This window comes from Pseudorca crassidens, chromosome 10 (assembly GCF_039906515.1).
Source record: "Pseudorca crassidens isolate mPseCra1 chromosome 10, mPseCra1.hap1, whole genome shotgun sequence".
NCBI lineage: Eukaryota > Metazoa > Chordata > Mammalia > Artiodactyla > Delphinidae > Pseudorca > Pseudorca crassidens.
In genome coordinates this window covers 59323193-59346056 of record NC_090305.1, presented here as the reverse complement: position 1 = coordinate 59346056, position 22864 = coordinate 59323193, and the positions used below count along the sequence as shown (strand labels likewise).

General features: G+C 46.2%; 1 protein-coding gene across 7 annotated transcripts in view; it reads left to right on the top strand.

Annotated features, from left to right (window-relative positions):
- The window catches only part of ZNF35 (zinc finger protein 35), a 46912-nt gene that overhangs the window by 4254 nt on the left and 19794 nt on the right, over positions 1 to 22864 (top strand). For 2 of the 7 annotated variants that reach the window (XM_067753848.1, XM_067753853.1), the window contains one exon: positions 1642 to 7870. In XM_067753848.1, the coding sequence (XP_067609949.1) occupies positions 1642 to 2894 (1253 nt within the window). In that variant the 3' untranslated portion in view covers positions 2895 to 7870. Of the gene's footprint in view, positions 1 to 1641; positions 7871 to 18245; positions 18319 to 19284; positions 19402 to 22864 lie in introns of those variants that run through there. The other 5 variants (XM_067753855.1, XM_067753851.1, XM_067753846.1 and 2 more) reach the window with 5 other exon arrangements.

Genomic DNA, 22864 nt, shown 5'->3' with positions numbered 1-22864 from the left:
AATATCCTGAGCCTATTCTCCTCCCTAGCCAATTACTCAGGCATTTGCAAACCAAGTCAGTTTCTTAAACCAGTGTTGTAGGGAAGGCTAGGATTGCCACCTTTCATTTTCTTGTCTCTTCTTTAATTCCCCAAACTCTCAGCAGCTTCTGTTTCCCGCTTTCTGCTTTGTGCTCCATTGTCTCTGGAGCGTTCCCCTCTGTATCACTTCTTTTCTGTTTCCTTGCTTTATCAGTCAGTCATTTATAGTCTTAATTCCAGCAGCTGCCCCCATCCACCAGGAATGACCACTGTTTTCTTTCTCTGCTATTCCTAGCCAGGACTCATCTTTCTGCCAGCCATTTCTGTTGTAATAGGTAATGGCGAGGGACTTCCCTGGTGGTCCAGCAGTTAAGACTCTGAGCTCCCAATGCAGGGGGCCCGGGTTCAAACCCTGGTCAGGGAACTAGATCCCACAGGCCACAACTAAGCACCTGCATACCGCAACTAAAGACCCTGCACGCTGCAACGAAGATCCCATATGCCACAACGAAGACCCAGTGCAGCCAAATGAATAAATATTAAAAACATATATATATATATATAGGTAATAGCGAGCTCACTGAGCTCTAGGAATTGAGAGGGAGTCACGAGTGTAGTTGCTGCCCTACCTCTGATAACTCTTTGACCTTGAGCAAATCCTTTCTCTTCTGGACGTCCATTTCCTATTCTATAAAGTGGGGTGCATTGATTCAGTAAATACAGGATTCGTTGGGGGCCTGCTTCCTGGGTGCCGGCAGTGTGACAGGTGCTAGGGATATAGCAGTGAGTAAGAACAGCCTTGCCCTTTTTTAGCTTCCATACAAGTGAAGGAGAACAGTTTCATCTTGATGATAAAATTGTATAATATACATGAAAGTACTTTGGAAATTTTGATGTTAATGTTTGTGAGTTTTATCTACAGTTTGGTATGTATTGATTAATATTGAATTTATTAAAGTTTATACATTTAAAGCCAAGTTTTTAAGCTTTTAAGCATAACTTATTTTTATGTCCTTTATACATCTAGAAAAATTCAGAATATTTCACAAACAAAAAATGTTTTTACATAAAAACCAGGAAAGGAAGGGTGGAGAGGCAGTAGGGGAAAGAGGTAACAGGGAGAAAGTAAGATAAGAAGGAAGAAAAGAAGATGTAATAGCAGTTTTAAACTGCAGGGAGAAAAGTGGAGTAGATTGAGAAATCAGAGCAGTAGTAATAGAAATAACCAGAAAAAGATTAGCCTTTCAGGGTTTTTTGTTGTTGTCGCATTCGGGGCTTTGCTGTATCCAGCGCTCAGGCATTCCCTTTCTCTGACATTGCCCTTCTTTCTGAATGACTGTGATGGCCTTAGCCTGGCAACCAAACTGGGCTGTCCTCCTTGCCCAGTATTGGTTTGTGCCTCACAACATCCCTGTCCCACCCACTCATCTTACTGGCTGGAGAGTTGCCCTGGCCTGTGCCAGTAGGATGTCTTTGGACATTAGATTCCCCTGTGCAGTTGCTGCATGACCTGCAGCTCACAGCTGAAGTCACACGCTTCCTGACCGTTATGACTTTACTATCCTATTCTTTTTCTAGGCCAAAAAAATATGACATTTATTTTTTCTGTCTGCTGTTTCAGGTGCTGAAACCAAGAACCCACAGTTACTCGTTCCAAAAACTGAGATATGTGATGAAGCAGAAAAACCTTTCATAATATCAGGAAGAATCCAGAAAGTTGACCCTCCAGGACCTGAATTAGGAGAAGGCTGTGAAAAAGGGAACATGTTAAAAAGGCAGAGAATAAAGACGGAAAAGAAAGATTTCAGACAAGTGACAGTGAAGGACTGTCACATACCTGAAAACTTCAAAGAAGAGGAAGACCAGAAGTGTCACAAATCTGAGGAGAGATATAGCCTTGGTTCTGGCTCTGTTAAAAATCAGAAAAGCCAGGCTGGGCAGAAACCTTTTACATGTAGCGTGTGTGGGAAAGGTTTTAGTCAGAGCGCAAACCTTGTAGTGCATCAGCGAATCCACACTGGAGAGAAACCCTTCGAATGTCATGAGTGTGGGAAGGCCTTCATTCAGAGCGCAAACCTTGTTGTGCATCAGCGAATCCACACTGGACAGAAACCGTATGTTTGTTCAAAGTGTGGGAAAGCCTTCACTCAGAGTTCAAATCTGACTGTACATCAAAAAATCCACTCCTTAGAGAAAACCTTTAAGTGCAGTGAATGCGAGAAAGCCTTCAGTTACAGCTCACAACTTGCCCGGCACCAGAAAGTCCACATTACAGAAAAATGCTATGAATGTAACGAGTGTGGGAAAACATTTACTCGAAGCTCAAACCTCATTGTCCACCAGAGGATCCACACCGGGGAGAAGCCCTTTGCCTGTAATGACTGCGGCAAAGCCTTCACACAGAGCGCAAATCTTATCGTGCATCAGCGAAGCCATACTGGTGAGAAGCCATACGAGTGCAAAGAGTGTGGAAAAGCCTTTAGTTGTTTTTCACACCTTATCGTGCACCAGCGAATCCACACCGCGGAGAAACCTTACGACTGCAGCGAGTGCGGGAAGGCCTTCAGTCAGCTCTCTTGCCTTATCGTGCACCAGAGGATTCACAGCGGGGACCTTCCGTATGTGTGTAATGAGTGCGGGAAGGCCTTCACCTGCAGCTCGTACCTGCTGATTCATCAGAGGATCCATAATGGGGAGAAGCCGTACACATGCAGCGAGTGTGGCAAGGCCTTCCGGCAGAGGTCGAGCCTCACCGTGCACCAGAGAACCCACACCGGGGAGAAGCCCTACGAGTGTGCCAAGTGCGGTGCGGCTTTCATCTCCAACTCACACCTCATGCGCCACCACAGAACCCATCTCGTTGAGAGCACATAGAGGGACGAGGGAGACCTCCAGGCGCCAGTCAGAACCTCCCGCCCCGGCCCCCCCCAAGTCAGACACCTCTTGGCTGTTTTCTCCTCCTTGGTGAAAACGAGGCCTGCTCTGTCCTTAAAAGTAATAGTTTTCAGGAGTGCAGCGCAAAACACAAGAGAGGCATTTCAGAGGCTAATTTAAAGAAAATGAAAACGAAGGCCTCAAGGCAAGGATTTTGTTTTTCACTTGGTGCCCCAAGTGTCATGGTGTCTGAAGTGGAATGTGGCTTTCTTAGAAATGGATCATACAGAGCTCAGTGATAAAGATCCCTTTGGGGGAAAGGCATTTTTCACTTAACTTTGTTTTTGAAAACTCTGGTAATTTCTTGGGCAACGGGCAGGTTACTGGTGGAGGTCTGCCTGATGGAATTCCGGAGCTTTGAACCTTGTATTCTAATATTTTGGGTTAAGCAGCGACTCATTAAGGAAACCACTTGGGGTAGCAGTTCACCAACAACTCACCTATGAACATTTATAGGTTTTCCATTCCCTAGGTAATTAAAAAAAACAAAAACACCCTACTAACCATCTATTGCTCCTAACATGGATGGAAGTAGGAAACATTCGTTTCCCTCATCATCTGTACCTCATGAACGTTGGTGTGGTAAAGCTCTGGGGACCTCTGACGAGAGTCTCTTCTGACCGTTTCCCAGCCTGCATGGCCAAGCAATTGAGGACTGATGGAGACAGCCACAGACGCTGCTGGGCTGTGTCCCTTTGCTAAGGTCAACAGCTCTTCCCATAACTTAACCCCAGTTGCCATTGCATTCCGTTTGAGTGAGACGCTGCTAGCAGCCCCCTTCCCAGATAGAGGCATCAGAGAATAAAGCTTCCCTGGAGGTATGCCCGCTTTGTCTCTGCTCTCATTCTGCTCAGGCCCAAGCAGGGGGCTCAGTTGGGTGTCATTGTCACTTTCTGGATGGTCTTTAGAAGAAATAATGGAGCCCTTCTAATTCTGAGAGGAGCCAAGAGGGAAATGAAAAGAGAGGGAGGAAGCAGAGTGGGATTCCTAAGGTCTTCATTTGTTTTTTTTAGAAGTTCAAAGGTATTGGAATATGCAAACTTTTAGAAGGATGAAGAAACTGGCTAAGGTAAGATACCTTTGTTACCATTGAGCCTTTACTCCCGAAAAACAATTTCTACAACTATGCAATAGGTAGAGTTATGTAATAATATTGCCTTGTATTTATATAGAACTTGATTCTTTGTCTGTGTACCTTCATGTGTAGAGTCATGATACCCGGCACTTACCTCATACTTTCAGATAGATCATTACCTTAATCCTTGTAACACTGAAAGAGGTGTTTGCCCCCTTTACCTGAGAGAGGTCATTTAACACAAGACCAAGTAACAAGTGACAGCCTGTATTCAGGCCCAGGTCCTAAATCCAGGTTCCCTCTGTTCTTCTATGTTTATCCCATGTCTCACCACCTGTAACCCCACCCAGATCTGTGGGAAAGCCTGAGAAAAGGGTATATAGAAAAGGTATATATATATATATATAGGTGAGGAAGCTGAGGTGACAGATTTGGGGGTTTGCCTTAGGCAGTGTGCCCAGCAAGCAGCAAATCTAAGGCTGGAGTTTGAGTCTCCTAATTTCTGGGTCTGTCTCCACTCCCGCTCTCAGCAAGCAAAAGTGTTTATCATAAATGCTATACCTGGTGAAAGCAAGTGGGGGCACCTCTCGTGCATAAGTCCACGCATTTATTGTGTCATTTCTACAAGACTAAATATTAGTTAGCATAGCGTTTTGTAGTTTACAGAGCACTTTCACATACAGAAGGCATACACAAGAAAGCTTATTAACTTTTTTCCCCCCTTTAACCACAGTCTTTCATCAAAGCATGTGTGACAACTTCTCCCAGTTTCATTCTAAATCATATAGACACAAATACAAAAACATCAATACAGTTCAAAAGTAAGAATCAAAAATGCTCATGCGGGGCTTCCCTGGTGGTGCAGTGGTTGAGAGTCCGCCTGCTGATGCAGGGGACACGGGTTCGTGCCCTGGTCCAGGAAGATCCCACATGCCGCGGAGCAGCTGGGCCCGTGAGCCATGGCCGCTGAGCCTGCGCGTCCGGAGCCTGTGCTCCGCAACGGGAGAGGCCGCAACAGTGAGAGGCCCATGTACCGCCAAAAAAAAAAAAAATGCTCATGCCCTCACAGACCCTGGTAGTGACTCTTTCTGTCCCCTCTCTGGGAGTGGAAAGACCCAAAGATAACACCACATGTCTCCACTGAGATTAGGAACAAGTTAGGTTTTTCCCCCTGCATGATCAGGAGGCTTAGAGAGGGTGAGCAGGTCTGAAGATTTGCGGTAGATCCGTGACCCTGACCCACCAAGAGGCCAAAAGTGTGCTTTCCTGAAAGGTATCAGCTGGGATTTGTGACCATTAAGATGGTTAAACTGTTTGAGCCACATGCTGTATATTTATTCTTGTAAATGAATACTCAGTCATGACTGATTGTGATCTCCTGGCTAGAGATTTCTATTCATAGGGAGCTCAGAAGAGCTGTCCAGGTGATTGTGATATAAAGCCAGGTTTGGGAAACACTGACCCACCGTTTTACAGCAGTGGTTTTTAACCTTGGCTGCATGTTAGAATCATCTAGGACACGTGAAATTTTTTCCATTTTAGGCCTCAGTACTTTTTAAAACTTAGAAGGGGAATGAGCCACTACAGACAAGTAAAACCTGCAGGTCACAAATGTGTGTGATCAAAGGTGGAAGGGAACTCCAATATAAGGATCTGGATGCGCATTGTTCTGTTTCAGCAAAACAGGACAGTAACTACATTGCCTTCCGTGCCTCTGACAACCCTTGGCTGCTGGGACTCTGTGACCTAACTTCCTGTATTTGTATTTTAAGTGCATATACCAAACATTTTATTTATATGAGCAAACCAAGTTCTACCTAACATGCTTTTCTGTTCCTCATTCAACAAAATGACTTTTTACATTTTTGCTTATATTTCATCTCCAGGTCTGGGTTTCCACCAATCTGCACCCAGGTTCAGGACCCCCGATCCTACACAAATCCTGTGAGCCTAGTAGGTTACTAGACAGATCAGTTCCTTCCCCAACTCATAAAAACTTTCCCTCCCAATTAAATTCCAGCCCTCAAAATAAATTACCTCCCACTTTTTTCTACAGGGTTTCTGATAGGAGAGGAGTGACTACCCTTTGTTGTCAGACTTGGCTTAGGTTTTCCTTTTCCTTGGGGTCATCTCCCTTCTTTCTGGGCTGGTCTTGCCAGAAGTAGATGGGAACTCTGAAGCCCCATTTTCTTAAGTTGCCAAGAGCTATCAGTCTTATAGATCTCAGAGTCAGACCTAGTGATGAGCATTAAGGGTAGAGCCAAGAAGTCTGTTTTTACCCTCAAATGAGACCAACAGATGTATGTTACGTGGAGCACAGGGATGAGAAAGTGAAATCACGTATAGGTGCTTTGGAGGCTCGGTGGGGAGAGATTCTTCATCAGCATGCGTACACACACACCCCTCTCAAACATAATTGGCTGTGAATTCCTCCAGGCTCAGGAAGCTAGTCCTTTTTCTATGCTCTGGATCCCCTCCCTCCCCTAGGTGGTCATCCCTCTCCCACTTCTGTCACTTCTCCCATTGTGTGCCTAACTTTTCTGGGGTCACAGCCCCTTTGAGAATCTGATGGAGGTTGTGGACCCTCTTCAGGAGAAACTCGGATTGCACTCTCAGTTCTGTGCTTATTTGTGGAGGCATATAAATTCCCTGAGGCCAATCCGTGGAGCCTCCAGGGCCTCAAGTCACACCTGGGGATGCACTACATAATTGCCCTCACATGCTACAAAATGGTGGCTTTTTAAAAAATGAGGTCAGATTATGGAATCTCTGAGGATGTTGCCCAGATACATAACCTTTTCAGTCTTACTTCTCCTGGCTTCCCTCCCTCAGCAAATGGCATTATCCAGCACCCAGACTGGAAACCCAGGAGGCATTTCTGGCTTCCGATGTATCATGCGTTGATTACAAAAATATTTATTATGCACTCTCTTTGTGGCAAACATGGTGCTAGGTCCTGGGTTGCCAAAGCAAACAAGGCCTACCATACCCCCTTTTCATGTCTCTCATGGGAAAGATGTCTGGATCCCTCAACATGATTTACTGAGCTCTTCCCAGCCTCATCGCTTCACTTCACACGCACCTTTACTGCAGCCTGGAGGCACGTGCTTGCTCTTCTCGTGCCTTTGCTCACACTGTCCTCGGTGCCTGTGATACCTCACCACCACACCCCACAGCCCCTGTCTGCTTTGCCTAACATTTGGTTTCTTTTAAGATTTGGCTCAGGCCCATCTCTGGGAAACCTCTGACTGCCCTATGGCCAAGAAGTATATTTAGAAGTATTGAAGAGCATGATATTTGTATCCAGAGTTTTACTTTATGCTTTAAAGTGAAAAAAGTCTGGATTCGAAATTGTGTATATAGTACAGTTCTCACATAATGTTATGTACACTGTATACTATGAGAAAGTATATAGATAAACATGAAGGAAATATAAGAAAATGTTATAAATGGTTGACTTGTTCAGAGCCATACAAATGGTAAATTGCAGAGCCTGGGCTCAAACCCAGGTCCTAGGGATAATGGAATTATGGGTGATTAGAAGTTTTTTTAAAAGTAATTTCCATATTTTTTATAAGGAACAAAAATTTTATAATCAGGAAAAATAAATTATTTATTGTAACTACAAATTTAGTTTTATTGTATTAACTGTAAACAGTATCTCAATTCTCCATTTTGTAGAATGGGGGATGCACCCTGCTTCTGTCTCCTCCCCTTGTCCACCTCTCTGCCTCTGACAATGTCAAGTCTGCTAATTCTTGAATTCTGTTCTGAAACCATAGTCTTTTATGCTTTGTTTATTGATTTGTTCTGAAAATTGAAATAAACAGCATGAATGTTATTATTACTGTGTAAATGTTGTTCACTGCAGACCTAAGTAGTTTATTGTGATTATATTTCCTTTTTGGAGCAGCATTTAATTTTTACCAAAGTTTCTGGTTGTCTGTCTTTTTCCCTTGTACTGGTTGCTTTTAACATATCCTCAGTTATTTTCAAATTCTCCATCCAATTAGACACTCTTCTGAGTCCCCCTTTCTCCTGTATATATCCCTTCCAGAGACCTCCAGCCTTCTGCTCTAGTCTGTCCTTGATGTTCTTTTTTTTCTTTAACCTTTTTTTTGGCCATGCCCTGCAGCATGTGGGATGTGGAATCTTAGTTCCCCAACCAGGGATCGAACCCACACCCCGTGCAGTGGAAGCACGGAGTCTTAACCACTGGACCGCCGGGAAAGTCCCTGTCCTTCATGTTCTCTCTGCCTACTGTCCAGTTGTTACACTGGGCTCCATTGCATCCTAAAATCCACATTCTTCCTTTCTTCGTTTACATACTCATTTCACTGCAGCACGTCAAGTCACTTGCCAAGAAAGAGTATGTGGAAGGCAAAATTGTTGGGTGCTTATATATCTAAAACAACTGTCTCTGCCCTCACAGTTGATTGGTAGTTTGGCTCTGGAATTCTAGATTGAAAAATTTCCCCCAAAGTTTGTAGGCATTGCTTCCCTGACTTATAACATCCAATGTTGCTAATGAGATGCCTGATTCCAGTCTGATTCTTATTTCTTTGACAATAAATAGAATTTACATTTTTGTGATCTGTTTCCCCACTCCTTTCAAGCTTTTAAAGTCTCCTGTTTATCCTTGATGTACTCAATTCCCTAACGTACTCTTGAGATTTTTCAATCCAGCGACTCAGGTACTTCTACTCTTGGAAATTTTCTCATGTTATTTATGTGACAGTTCTCCGTTTCCATATTTTTTTTTCTATTTTCACTCTTTCTGGAATTCCTGTCAGTCAAATGTTGGACCTTCTGGATTGATCGTCAACTACTTTCTCTAGTATTTCCATTTCCTTGTGCCATTTTCTGGGAGAGTACCTTGATTATTTTTCAACCTTTCTAGTGAATTTTTTTATTTTTGGCAGTAGTTAATTTCTAAGAGTCTTGTTTTCAGTTTGTTCCTTTTTTGTAGCGTACTTTTCTCATTTTAGAGATACCTCTCAAATCTGAGTATTGTAATTAGAAGGATTTTCCGAAAAGTCTCTTCTGTCACACGAATTGTCTCACCATCTTCGTTCGCCTGCTCTGGGTCCTTTTTTCTCTTTATTTTGTTGACTGTCTTTGGAGACTTTCCTCAGATATGTTGTGATTCTTAGTGATACACACACACACAAATATGTGGATGTATCTGTGTGGTGGGAAGGTGGGTAGTGGGATTGGCTCAGTAAAAGGCTTCCCTCTAGAGTGGTTGGTAATGAGCAAGCTGTTTCCCTGGTGACCTCTAAATGCCAGAATGCAGAGATCTTTTGGCTGGGGTGCTTACATTTTCTTAGCAAAAAATCCTCTGATGTTTTTGTCTGGGGTTTGGATGATGTAAGTGCTTCTCTAGAGTGGGAGAGAAGGGGATCAAATGTTATTACATACCTTCAGTTAATGCCTTATTTTTAGCCCCACTTCTCCCTCTCACCCTTCGTTGCACCTGGGGTTTCCAAGTCCCAAGTCACCTGGGGTTTGGCAGGTACTTCAGCTGCATCCTTCCACTATATTGCTCTCAACAAGTGTTTCAAGCCATCACTCACTCCACCCAACTTTCTCAGTTACCATTTCATCCATTTTCCATTTTCTAGAAATTTGTTCCCCTTGTCCCATCATTGTTATTTATATATTTTAAACAATTTTAATACATTATTGTTTTAGGGGAAGCTGAACGATTTAAAAAAGAATGTTGATATCCTTTGATACAGTAGTACCACTTTTAGAAAGCTACCCTAACAATGAATATTTTGACAATGGTATATATACTTATCAATGTCCATATTTTACAAAAATGGAAACAACCCAAGTGACTAATAACAGTGGAATGATTAAATTACAATGTGATGGAATATTATGCAACCACTAAAAATCATAATTTAAAGAGTATTTAGTGATAAAACGTTCACAATAATATTAAATAAAAAAAGCAAAGTATAAAATTCAGTGGTGTGTACAGACAGCCCAGTTTCCTTAAATGTACATGTGTAGAAAAGATTGGAAGGAAATAAGTGCATCAGGTATTAACAGCAGTTGAATTTTCCTGCATTGTCCACATTTTCTACAATGAACCTGAATTACTTTTATGATCAGAAGGGAAAAATTAATTAAAAGATCATGGCTTGTTTGGAGTGGTAAGGCATCCTTTTGGGGTATGGAATGGGTCGTGGGGAACAGCAGAATAAGGGTCTGGGGAAATAAGGTGGCCAGTTACCAAGGACCTAATGCCAGGCGAAGGGATTCAGCTGGGGCATATATGTAACCCCAATGATTGTGACATGCAGTTGTGGCTGGAGTGTGGAGCCTGGGCTGGTGAGGGGAGAAAGGATCCGGGAGACCATATAGACAGCTTTTGTCAGAGTCCGAGAGAGACCCTGGGATTCTGACCCAAGCAGCACCAGGGGCCAGAGGAGAAGGGACATAGGGGATGAGCAGGCTGCCTTTGGGGCATGGAAGATCAAGCAGCAAATTCCCAAGCCAGAAATCCAGCCCTCCACACCCTCTACGACATGACCTGTGACAGATGGGGCCTGACCCAGGCCCGAGAGGTCCTGGTTTCTTTGTGGGGCTGCCCTGTGTCGCCATGGGTAGAAGGAGGAAACCCAAGTCCTAGCAGGCTACTTGGCTACCCAGGTCCCCCTGCTGGGCCAATAGCAAGGTTGTAACTGCTCTGTTAGTTGAGGGGTTCCTGTGTGCTAGGCACTGTGCTAAATGGCAAATGTTTCTTATCTCATTCTGACCTCACCTGAGGAGGGAAGTTCTCTCACCTCCATTTTCAAAGTCAGTAGTCAGAGGATTAGAATAACTGAGGCCAAAGCCTGTTCTCCCATTTCCGAAGCTACTTTCTCAGTGCGCCTCCATGAACCCCTCTCCTCATCTAAAAGTGCTTTGTTTAATTGGAAGAACAGGGCTTGCCTGGGGTGAAAAGTTCAGTGGTACAAGAGCAGACAATGAAAAAGTCATCTCCCTCCCAGTCCAGAGTACCCTAGGTAGGAGCACCCCAGAGATAACTGTTGTCAATTTCTTGGGGATCCTTCCAGACATGCATTTAGAGTCTTTTGTATTCTCCCTTAAACACGCGCACACACACACACACACACACACACACACAAGCTTAGGATTCACTAAGCTTAGTGTGTCTTGGAGACGGTTCAGTGTTACCCCGTAAGATCTACCTCATTCTTTTTTTCACTGCCGTGTGATAGTCTGTTGTATGGATGTACCACGATTCATGAGCAAGGGTCCTATTGGTGGCCATGTAGGTTCTTTTCTATCTTTTGCTTTTGCAAACAATGCCATGCTGAATATTCCGGCACACTGTCCTTGGTATGTGCACGACTTTGTCTGCAGGATATATTGATAAAGGGTAGGTACTTTTGACATTTTGATAGAAATTGCAAATGCAGTTCCCAGTACAGTATGTGTAGGAAAATGCTCATTTCCCTGACTCCTCTATAGAACTATTGTTTGTCTTTTCTGATCTGATAAATGAAAAATGCTCTCAGGTTTTCATTTGCATTCAATTATGAGTGAAACTGAATATCATGTCTTGTGTTTAAAAGCCAGGTGTATTTCTTTTTTGTGTGAATTGCTTGTTCATGTTCTTAAGTTTTTCTGTTGGTTGTTGATCCTCTTAGGAATTTATTTCTACCAATTCTGTAGTAAAGAAGTTACTCTTTTCATCTGCCAGATGTGTTGCAAACATTTTCCCCAGTTTACAGTTAGTCCTTTTACTTTAGTTTTTGCTGTTCGGATATTTAGGATTTAATGTCAAATCAAAGACTTGCCCTCTTCAAGATTATACATTCTCCCGTGATGTCGCCTAGTCTTTGAGATAGGTCCGTTTGAAATCCATTTTGTAGTAAGGGCCGAGTTGGGTCCTGGCCCCGCAGCCCTCCCCTTTTCCTCTGAGTCCAGCAGGGGGAACTGAGCGGAAGCACCACGAAGAGGGAGGCACCTCCCTGCTTCCTGAAGCTGCGGTGCAGCAGCCGGCAGCCGAGTGCTCCCACCCCGGCCGTTTCCCTGGGCCGTTCTCAGGTCGCCGACGGTCTGCGGGCTGGGAGAGACAGGCTCGAGCCCGGATGAGTCGGGATTGGAGGCCCAGGGGAGGGGCAGCTGCCGGAGAAAGAAGGGATAGCCGGAAGCGGCGGGGTGGGCCAGGCTTGCTGGGGATGGAGGAGAGGGCGGGTTCCGCAGTCCTGGGCGAGGGAGAGAGAGGACGCGGTTGCAGTCCGGCGCTGGGGGGTGGGGCGGGGGGTGTATTGTGAAAGCGGAGGAGGGGCTGCAGCCTGAGGTCAGCTTAAGGGGAGGAGGAAGGCTGCCACGGGGGTGGGGAGTGGGGGCAGTGGGCGTGGGGCCGGGGCCCGCACGGGGAGAATATGCGGTGGGGATGGGCAAGAGCAGAGACGTGGAGGAGAGAGTGCCGGGGCGGGGAAAGGGGTCGGACAGGGTGGGAGGGCGAGGGGCAGGGCGTTGGAAGAGGAGGGGCTCATACCAGCTCAAGGGCGGGTTCCTCCGAGACCCTGGGATACCGGTCCTGCTGAGCTTGTTTCGCTGGCCTCGGGCCGGTGGACACGAAGGAGGCGTGACGCTGCGGACGGGATTATTTTCCCAAACCTCTTGTTGGGGAAGAGAGCATTCTAGACTGGCCCTGCCCCTCACTTACCTCCAACTCAGGACAAATCCCTAACGTCTCCGAATGTAAGTCCTCTCTTCCACTCCAGGTAGGAGGCTGGGATGAAATGAGGAGTTTGAAATGGCTCTGTAACCGTTAAAAAGCTGCCTGGTTGCAGAGACCTGCCATATTCCTGCTGGAGGACAGGGTAGGCATGGATAAAGGAAGCCAAGCTTTACCTGACTGGGAAAACATTTTTACTTTCGCAGTTCAACATGGGGTGCAGTTCCTGCTGACTGCCTCACGCATAGACATCAATGGCAGGAGCCGCTGAGCAGCTGGGGACCGCAAAGGCCTTAGCCAAGCTCAGTCCTGCCCCTGGAGCTGGGCTGGATTCCCCCATCACTGCTGCTGGAAGTTACACCAAATCTACATGAAGCTTGAGACTAAGAAGCAGAAGCCTTGCAGAGGCCTTGGCTGTTGAGAGGACAGGAAACAGGTCAGCGAGGGGAGATGCAAAGTCATAACTCAGGTCCCAAAAGGTAGAATCTGTTTAGACGAGAGTCCAAGGAACCACTGTGCTGAGGAAGGAGCCAGGTGCTTCTGTGACCCCTGAGGCCAGAAGAAGCCATGAGGGGATGTCTGAGGAAGTAAGAGTCTCTGGCAGGGTCTGGACTGAGGCAAGAGCAGGATGGATAAGCCCTGGTCCCAGACAGCTGTGGGTGCTGGAGTGGCTTCCAGTGCCCGGGGTGGCCTGGAGCACCTGTCCTTCCTTCCAGCCTGCTGGGCACCACTGGGCCTTTGGAACAATGGGTGCCCACTGTCGTGAGCTGTGTTCACAGGAGGCCTGGTCCCAAAGCTGGCCCTGCCTCCTTCAAGAGCCAGTGACCCTCCCAGGATGGGCCAGCTCTGTGTTGAACAGTGTTCACTGCCCCTTCAGGTGACACTCCCTGAGCCCGAGGAAGTCACAGTCAGGAACACATCAGGGTTTCTTCTTTGCCATCAGGGAGTTGAGTGAGAATGTGATGCACGCGAGTGAGGACAAGTCCCGTGAGCCTGACAGAGGAGGAGCCCCGGCAGTGGCTCTAGCCTTGGGAACACCACCGGCAGGGCTGAGCGGAGCTCCCATTTGGAGCCTGGTGGACCATCGCTGGCCGTGAGAGGTGGGGAGACAGGCTGGCCCTAGAAGAGGGTGAGAAAAGGACCAGGGGTTGCCGGGGCAGGGGTGGGACTCACCTTCTGGCCTTCTCATAAGCCATTCTTGGTTCCCCCGTGGGTCCTGGACCTTTAGGTGTATTAGCCCAGATGCACTGGACTCATTTCTTTCTTATTAACCCAGTGTCAAAGTGGCCAGCTCGTACTGAGTGCTGAGTGCCAGGCAGCCCTGAGGGTCCTTTGAGGACCTGCTCTTCCTCTAACTTGTTGGGTCATCTCTGGGAAGCCACAGACTCCTCACCAGCCCAGCCAGCTTCCCAGTCAATTTCCTCACCTGCCCAGCCAGCGTCACAGGGTGGTGAGCTTCAAGGAGACGGGGCCAGGACGAGGCTGTGAACTGTCAGTCATGTCGCATTGCTGTGATCATTAGTCAGGCTGAGCTCCCTGTCCAAGAAGAGAAGGTGTGCTCTTTGGGAGGGATGCTTTTGTGACTGTATGGGGCCCACATCCCCTGCTGGAGATGAATCTTCAGCATATGCCTCTTTTTTTTTTTTGGCTGTGCTGGGTCTTCATTGCTGCGCGCGGGCTATCTCTAGTTGCGGCAAGCGGGGTCTACTCTTCGTTACGGGGAGCGAGCTTCTCATTGCGATGGCTTCTCGTTGTGGAGCACGGGCTCTAGGCGCACGGGCTTCAGTAGTTGTGGCACGCAGGCCCAGTAGTTGTGGCTTGCGGGCTGTAGAGCACAGGCTCAGTAGCAGTAGTTGTGGCACACGGGCTTAGTTGCTCTGTGGTATGTGGGATCTTCCCGGACCAGGGCTCAAACCTGTGTCCCCTGCATTGGCAGGTGGATTCTTAACCACTGCGCCACCAGGGAAGTCCCTCCTCTTGGCAGATTTGAGGGCAGGAATTACGCCTAGCCAGCACTGTGTCCTCACGGAGACCTGCACCAATGCGCCAGGTTAGGAAGGCTGTAGGCATCGTAGGATTCAGCTGTGGCCCTGCAAAAACTCATAGCCTCATTGGGAAGATAAAATGGACAGATGGGAAAGAGAAAGCTAATTCACAAAAAAATATGAAGTCATTTGTCAAAGCAGTGGGGATGGATAGCCGAGGTGGTTGAGGAGACAGGAGGGGGGCAGTCACTGGGAGCTTGGGGAGGGGCAGACCAAGACTCCCTGAGGCAGGTGCGACCTGAGCCAGTCCCAGATGATGGATGGCTGGGTGGCTGGGCAGTTGTGGTGAGTAGAAGGACAAGTATTGACTGCTCCAGGCCATGAGGAAGACGAGAGAAAAGAAACAGTCAAGAAATCTTTTTTAGGGAGCATGAATATGACCAGAAAGTTCAGGGAAGCCGAGAAGGGGGTTAGGGAATGGGAGATAAGACCACAGTGAGGGCTCAGGCTGGACTGAGGTAGACCCTGGCCACCTCTACCCTCCAAACTGTTCTTTGCTCTTTGAGAATGTGTTCAAAAACACTTTGACCAGGTATCACTCTTTCCCGGTGTTGGGCTTGAGTCTTCCCTCCCTGGCTCTCCCAGTCCCAAAGGGAGGAAACTGGACTGCTCCGCTAAGGAGCTTCCTTGGCGGGTTTTTTGTTGTTGTTGTTGTTGTTTAAAATAAATTTATTTTATTTATTTATTTTTGGTTGCATTGGGTCTCCGTTGCTACGCAGGGGCTTTCTCTAGTTGTGGTGAGCGGGGGCTACTCTTCATTGTGGTACGCGGGCTTCTCATTGCGGTGGCTTCTCTTGTTGTGGAGCACGGGCTCTAGGCGCGCAGGCTTCAGTAGTTGTGGTGCACGGGCTTCAGTAGTTGTGGTGCACGGGCTTAGTTGCTCTGCGGCACTTGGGATCTTCCCGGACCAGGGCTCAAACCCATGTCGCCTGCATTGGCAGGTGGATTCTTAACCACTGCGCCACCAGGGAAGCCCTTCCTTGGCATTTTGATGCTCCCCTGCTTCTGCAGCCCTCCTGGAAGCAAAGGCCGAGTTCCGTCTCCTGGACCTCCTTGAGTGGGTCTTCTTTCCTTTTCTATTTCCTGTAGATGTGGGGTGAAAAGGGGCAGAGTGTGTCCATCCCCACCGATTTGGAGGGTCGGCCACTCTGTTCTCTCTTCCCACCTAGACTAAGCTTGTAGGCTGTGAGGCTGGGGATCCACACCTCTGTGCACCACCTCCCTGCCCCACTGCCAATCCCAGTGCCTGGCTTTGCCCACAGCAGGCCCTTGACCCTGCCTACCTCGTAGCTCCCTGCTCCCCTGCCCTACCTGATTGCATGGACCCCTCAGTTCCCTCTCAGGAGTTTTCATTCTGCCTCTCTCTCGCTGGCAAGGGGGATGTGCTCAAGCTCCTTGACTCCTAGGACCCCACAGTCCACATCCAAGCCCTTCTCTGACCTTCACTTGCTGCTTTGGCCAGTTCCCAAGACATCCCGTGTGTCCCCTCCTGTTTTGGCAGTCTTTACATCTGCAGGCTTGGTCCTCCCTGGGCACAACATCTCTGGTGACAGAGCCATCTCTGCCTCTTCCCCAGAATGCAAGCTTTCCTTTACTGCCTTTTCTTTCTTTCTTTTTTTCTTCCTCTGCCCATACTCTGAAACCATGGAGCGTGTATAGAAAAATTATGAATTTAAGTACTCTACTCCCTCACTCCTGATGTTTCAGGAAGCTCACTGGTGTAACACTTGTATCTTCTCTCTGACCCCACACTCACTCTTGCCCTAGGACAAAAAGGGATTGGATTTGATTGATGACTTTGGAAAAGAAGTGGACTGTGTGAAAGCCAGCCCTCCTCCTTCCTACCCTTAGGGTCCAGTTTTTCCACAGAGACCATGTGTCTGCCCTGTTCTTCTTTGCTGCAGGTGTTACAGGGGCAAACCCATGGTTGCCCAGCACTGTGTCCCTGGGTGCTTAGTGCTGTCTAATCCTGGGATTCGGTGTTAGTAACCTCACTTGCCTGCAACTATAAGGCACATTCAACAATATCAGCTTTTCAGTAATAAAGATAATATATTGGTCTTTGCATATCTTATTTGTCAACTGAGCAGAGAATTTTACTAATAGCTAACACTTACCTAGCTAACACTTTATGGACATTAAATTTTTTAATTCTAAAAACATCATGAGGACTTCCCTGGTGGCACAGTGGTTAGGAGTCTGCCTGCGGATGCAGGGGCCACGGGTTCGAGCCCTGGTCCGGGAAGATCCCACATGCCGCGGAGCAACTGAGCCCGTGCGCCACAACTATTGAGCCTGCACTCTACAGCCCGTGAGCCACAACTACTGAGCCCACATGCCACGACTACTGAAGCCCGCGCACCTAGAGCCCATGCTCCTCAACAAGAGAGGCCACCGCAATGAGAGGCCCGCGCACCGCAACAAGGAGTGGCCCCCGCTGGCCGCAACTAGGGAAAGCCCGTGCACAGCAACCAAGACCCAACACAGCCATAAATAAATAAATTTTAAAAAAAAATCATGAAATAGGTACTAGCATTAACCTATTCTACAGATAGGAAAACTGAGGCACAGAGAGGTCAAGTAACTGCTTGTGACAGAGGCAGGATTTCACCTCAGCAGTCTGGCCCCAGTGCTATGTTGATTCTTTACTTTTATTTATTTATTTATTTTGGCCATGCCCCATGGCTTGCAGGATCTTAGTTCCCCAAACCCAGGCCCTCAACAGTGAAAGCACGGACTCCTAACCACTGGACCACCAGGGAATTCCCCCATGTTGCTTCTTTAAAGAGAGAAGTCATTTATTGGGTTTCCTCAAATCCCAATATAGTCTCTTTTACCTGTCTAGAATATAAAGCTGATTCTCCTTTTCTTTTTGCTATATATTATTTGTTTTTATCTTCTATGCCTTGCTCAGATAGTGAGACCAAAGTTGAAAGGAGGATTTGATTCTAGAGCAAACTGAAAGGAGAATTCTTTGAAAGACTCCAGGGCGAGATTCCAGAGGTCTGTGCATTGGGGAAGCCAGAGAAGAGGGGAGAAGGACAGCAGGGCATTCTGAACAGCCTGCAGACAAGTAAGTGAGGAGAGACTTGTTAATGAACTTTTTTCAATGGTAATTTTTAATTCAAAGGGAATTCAATTCAGGAATATATTGATTTAATGTACGTAGAATCTTTATATGACTGATGCTACAGATACACTTGTGGATAGATGGGTGCCTTTACTCTGCTCTTTTCACCTCTTTTCAAGTACCTCTCTTGTGAATGAGTGTGTGTTTTCATTTTATTCTGAAAAAGTAGAAGGCCCATGAAAGACCAGTTATTGATATATCTTTATCCCAGAGGGAGTGTTATTCTACTTCCTTGCATGGTGCATTTCCAATCTTGTTTCCTTTTTATCAGGGGGTATATGAAAGTTAAAAAAACAAACAAAACACTTCTTGCCCCCAGCAAAAATCTCTCCACGTGTACTGAGTGTGGCAAGCCCTTCAGCCAGAGCTCCACTCTCATGGTCCACCAGAGAATGCACACGGGAGAAGTCGTGTGGGTGCGGGGAGTGTAGGAAGGCCTTCACGTGCAGCTCCCACCTGATCTGCACCAGAGGGTGCACACTGGGGTGAAGCCCTACGTGTGCCCTGAGTGCTGCAAGGCCTTCAGCTGAAGCCCTTGCCTCCTGGTGCACCCGCAGAGCCACACAGGCAAGAAGACCTATTGCCACACCCAGTGCAGGAAGGCCTTGGGCCAGAGCTCCCATCTCGTCTGCCACCAGACCACTCACACCCAGAAGAAGCACCAGGCCGGCCTCCCTGGTCAGAGCCCAGAGTTGAGGTCAAGGTTCATAATCAGGAGCTATTTTTAGCACATGGAATGTACTACTCCCTTGCTGAGATGGACCATTCTTTTTTTTTTTTTTTAAATAAATTTATTTATTTATTTTATTGGCTGCCTTGGGTCTTTGTTGCTACGCACGGGCTTTTCTCTAGTTGCGGCGAGCGAGGGCTACTCTTCGTTGCGGTGCATGGGCTTCTCATTGGGTGGCTTCTGTTGTTGCAGAGCACAGGCTCTAGGCGCGTGGGCTTCAGTAGTTGTGGCACGTGGTCTCGGGAGTTGTGGCTCACGGGCTCTAGAGCACAGACTCAGTAGTTTTAGCGCACAGGCTTAGTTGCTCCGTGGCATGTGGGATCTTCTCCGACCAGGGCTCGAACCCACGTCCCCTGCATTGGCAGGCGGATTCTTAACCACTGCGCCAACAGGGAAGCCCGAGATGGCCCATTCTGACTCCCACTTAGCACTCTTTCCAACCCTAACGCCCCCATCTACAGTTTTCCCCAGACATGAGGTGGTCACTGTGTTCCGGGTGAAGGCAGTCTTTCATGGGACATCAGGCACGCCACTGGGCTTGGAGGGAAACCAGGCCCCAATCGCCTTCTATGAGGCCCCTATCGAGAGGCTCCTCCCGATTCCTAGAGAGGCAAGCGAGGGCTGCTCTTCGGGGTCGCTGATGACGCACTACCAGCCGCGCTGCTGTTCTTCCGGTCCGGGCGGGTGAGCCTGCGCCTTGGGTTTCCGTGTACCTCCGGGACCGTGGTCGCCGCCCCGCTGGGAGCCGCGGGACATCACGGTGAGCGGGCGGGGCCCAAGGGAGGGGAAGGCAGCGGCTCCGGGTGCGTCTCAGCTGTGGCGGCGGCCCAGGTTTATGTAGCAAGCCCGTCCGGGTCTCGTTCTCCCCGGGTTGCTGCCTGCACGGCGGCTCCGAACTCCCGGCGGCCCGGCCCGGCTTGCAGCTTCAACACTGCACTCACCAGGGCCTGGCACAGAGGACACGCCTAAGAAGATGGTGGAGTGAATAAATGAATGAATGAATGGTGATTGAGTGATGGATAAATGATCAAGACCTAGGACCCGTGTTCGGAAATGAAATCCTGGGGCCAGAGTTCTCGGTCTGGATACCAGCTACTTCCCCCAACCAGTCCTGCAACTCAAACTTTTTTAAGGGACCGACTTAAGAGCAGAAGGCAAATAGTGTAAAGCGCACCAGCAAAGGAGTCTCGAGACCTGGGTTATAATTACCCACGATAGAGCCGGTTTCTTGATCTTTAAAAGTTGGACTGTCACTACCTTCTTTTTTCTGTAAAGCTCAGTTGATAGCATGTACATGATAGCACGTACGGAAATGTTAACGTCTAACAACAAAAATTTACTATCCATTACTTGCCAAATATTACACAGGGTTTAGAGACGGGGCTACAGGATGAGTGACCTCAGAGCCTGCCAAATGGGAAGACGCTTCCACTGTAGTGCTGGAAGATATATGTGTGAGCAGATTTCTGTGGTAATGTTTTAAAACACATTTATTTGGCACTTAACGTGTACCAGGCACTGTTTTAAGCAGTTGCGCTAATTTATTTAGCTTTCACAGCAACGTATTATCTAGTTTTTAGTGAGGAAATTGAGGTACGAGAGAATAGGTAACTTATCCGAGGACACATTGCTACTGAATGACCCAAGGCTGCAGAAGAGATAGATTCAGTGTGCTGCTGCAGCCTAGAAGAATACGTTACTTGGGGCAAACAGGCAAATCAAGAAGGGCTTCAGAGAAGAGTACATTTAAGTGTGGTCTTATTGAAGGAATTGTAGTTTCAAATTCTTGGAAAACCCCACCTGGCTTCCCCAGAATCCTTCTAGAGGGATAGGGAAGTGGCAGCAGGGAGAAAGCTTATAAGGCATGAGGAGGAAGCCAGATCCCTCTTAGTTTAGCAAGATGAGGATGGAGATATATATGTCCGTTCACCATAATACCCGTTTTCCCCAAATCTGGATTCAGATAGATCTTTTCAGCATCTTAAAATCACCAACAGATTATTCCACATTATGTATTTGTGGAAGCACCTATACATCCTATTCTGGGCAACTTAGAGGCCAGGGGGACAGCAGACTGTGGCTCATGGGCTAAATTTTGGTCTACCACCTGTTTTTGTTAAAAAAAAAATATTGAAACACAACCAAGATCACTTGTTTACATATTGTCTAGTTCTGTTTTCAAACTACAAAGGCAAGGTTTGCTAACTTTTGGCGTAGACAAACAGCTCAGATGATCCACGACTGGAGGACAGTGGTTGTTACCAACCTGTCCTTCTCAAACATAATAATGCCTAACCCCTGTTGAGTGCCTGATATGTGGCAGATATCTTTATAAATGCTTTACGTGAGTTAATTAACTCATTTAGGGAATTCTCTGGTGGTCCAGTGGTTAGGACTCTGAGCTTTCACTGCTGAGGGCCTGGGTTCGATCCCTGGGGTCAAGGGAACTAAGATCTCACAAGCTGTGCAGCACAGCCAAAAAAAAAAAAAAATTTAGTTAGGGGTTTCACAGAACGTTGGAGCTGGAAGGACTCGTGGATATTATCTAATTTGTCACCTTTTTCAGATAAATAGCCTGCTCATGTGGGCTGTGGCAGAGCATAGTTTCCTGAGTCCCAGCCCAGTCCACTTTGCCACTTTGATCTTATTTTGAAAGGGAAACAAATACCATATCCATTAGGTGTGGCATTAAAAAGAAAGGCTTTCTTTTGGGGGTGTGCTTAAACCCCTGAGTGAGATCTCTCATTTTTAAATGTTTTAGTGACTATAAAAGTAATTCGTGTTTATTGCAGGAAAAATGAAATATGTAGAAGGATAAAGGACAAAATAAAGTAACCCATTAAATGGCCTAGAGATCAGTTGTTGACATTTTAGTGGGTTTTCCTCTGTCCTTTTTTATGTGTGTGTTTTGTATATATCTGTGTAGCAATAATAGTTTCTGTTTATTGAATGCTTACTTTAGTACTGGTATATATGTGCATGTTTTTTGTTTCAGTGTTTTGTAGTCTCCTGTTTTAACATATTGTATTTTCTCATGAATGTTCTTTGAAAACATGACTCTTAATAGTTTCATAATCTATCATATTGATATGCCATCAATGTTTACTTGCCTGTATTTTTACAGTTATAGTAACAATGTGATCTTTGTACATAAATCTCTGTGCTTATCTCTGATTATATTTTTTTCACTTGTTTTCTGTGATTACAGAGTTATTTACTTATTTCTACAGGAAAACTTTCAAACATTGCAAAAAGAAAGACCTTAAAACAAAAGTTTACCATAATCTTATTCCTCAAGATGATCATGGCTAACAAATTGATAGATATTCTGAGAGATTTAAGTTTTTTAAAAATAAGGCAAAATATAGATAATTGAAGAAATTTGGAAAATAGAAGAGAAAATCATTGATAACTTATATCACCATAGTGGTGATTACCTTTTCTTCTTGATCTTATTCATATGTATATTTAAACATACATATATAACATTAGATTGTATTTGAAATTTTAATATCCTGTGTTTTTTTTCACATTTGCCTATAAGTATTTTTCCACATTGTCACATATTTTCATTTTCAATTATCTGATGTCTGTATAATTTCCACCAAGTGGAAGTACCATACTTTGCTAAATTGCTGAGCCTCAGTGTCCATCAACAGAAAAATTGTGTTTTCCAACAACATTTCAGGGATTTTTTTTTTTTTTTTAACAGGTAACAAAAGAATTCAGCTTGGGTTTTTTTCTCCCACTCTGGGAGGTTCCTTCTCTATGAAAAAGTTCTAACAGTAGAATTACTAGGTTAAATAATATAGGCATTTTTATGACATACTGATGACTGAGGATATTCTGAGATCCATTGCAGGTGTTGTGTATAATACAGATTGAGAATTTTGTCCTGACTTTCTGTACCTACAAAATGGTGATCGTGGTGTCCCAACTGCCACTCAGCCTACAACTTTAAGACCTAATACATTGGGTTGGCCAAAAAGTTCATTCGCGTTTTTCTGTAACATCTTACGAACGAACTTTTTGGCCAACCCAGTATATTGCCAGTTAGCTCTAGAAAGATGGTACCAGTTTACATTCCCACCAGTGGTGTGTGAGAAGCTCTCGTTCCCTGTACCTTTGCCTGTTCTGAGTTTTAGCATTAAAGAGAGAGTTTCCAAATTGATATAAAAATTGATTCTTCATTCTTTCAGTTCTCATTTCTTTGATTACCAGTG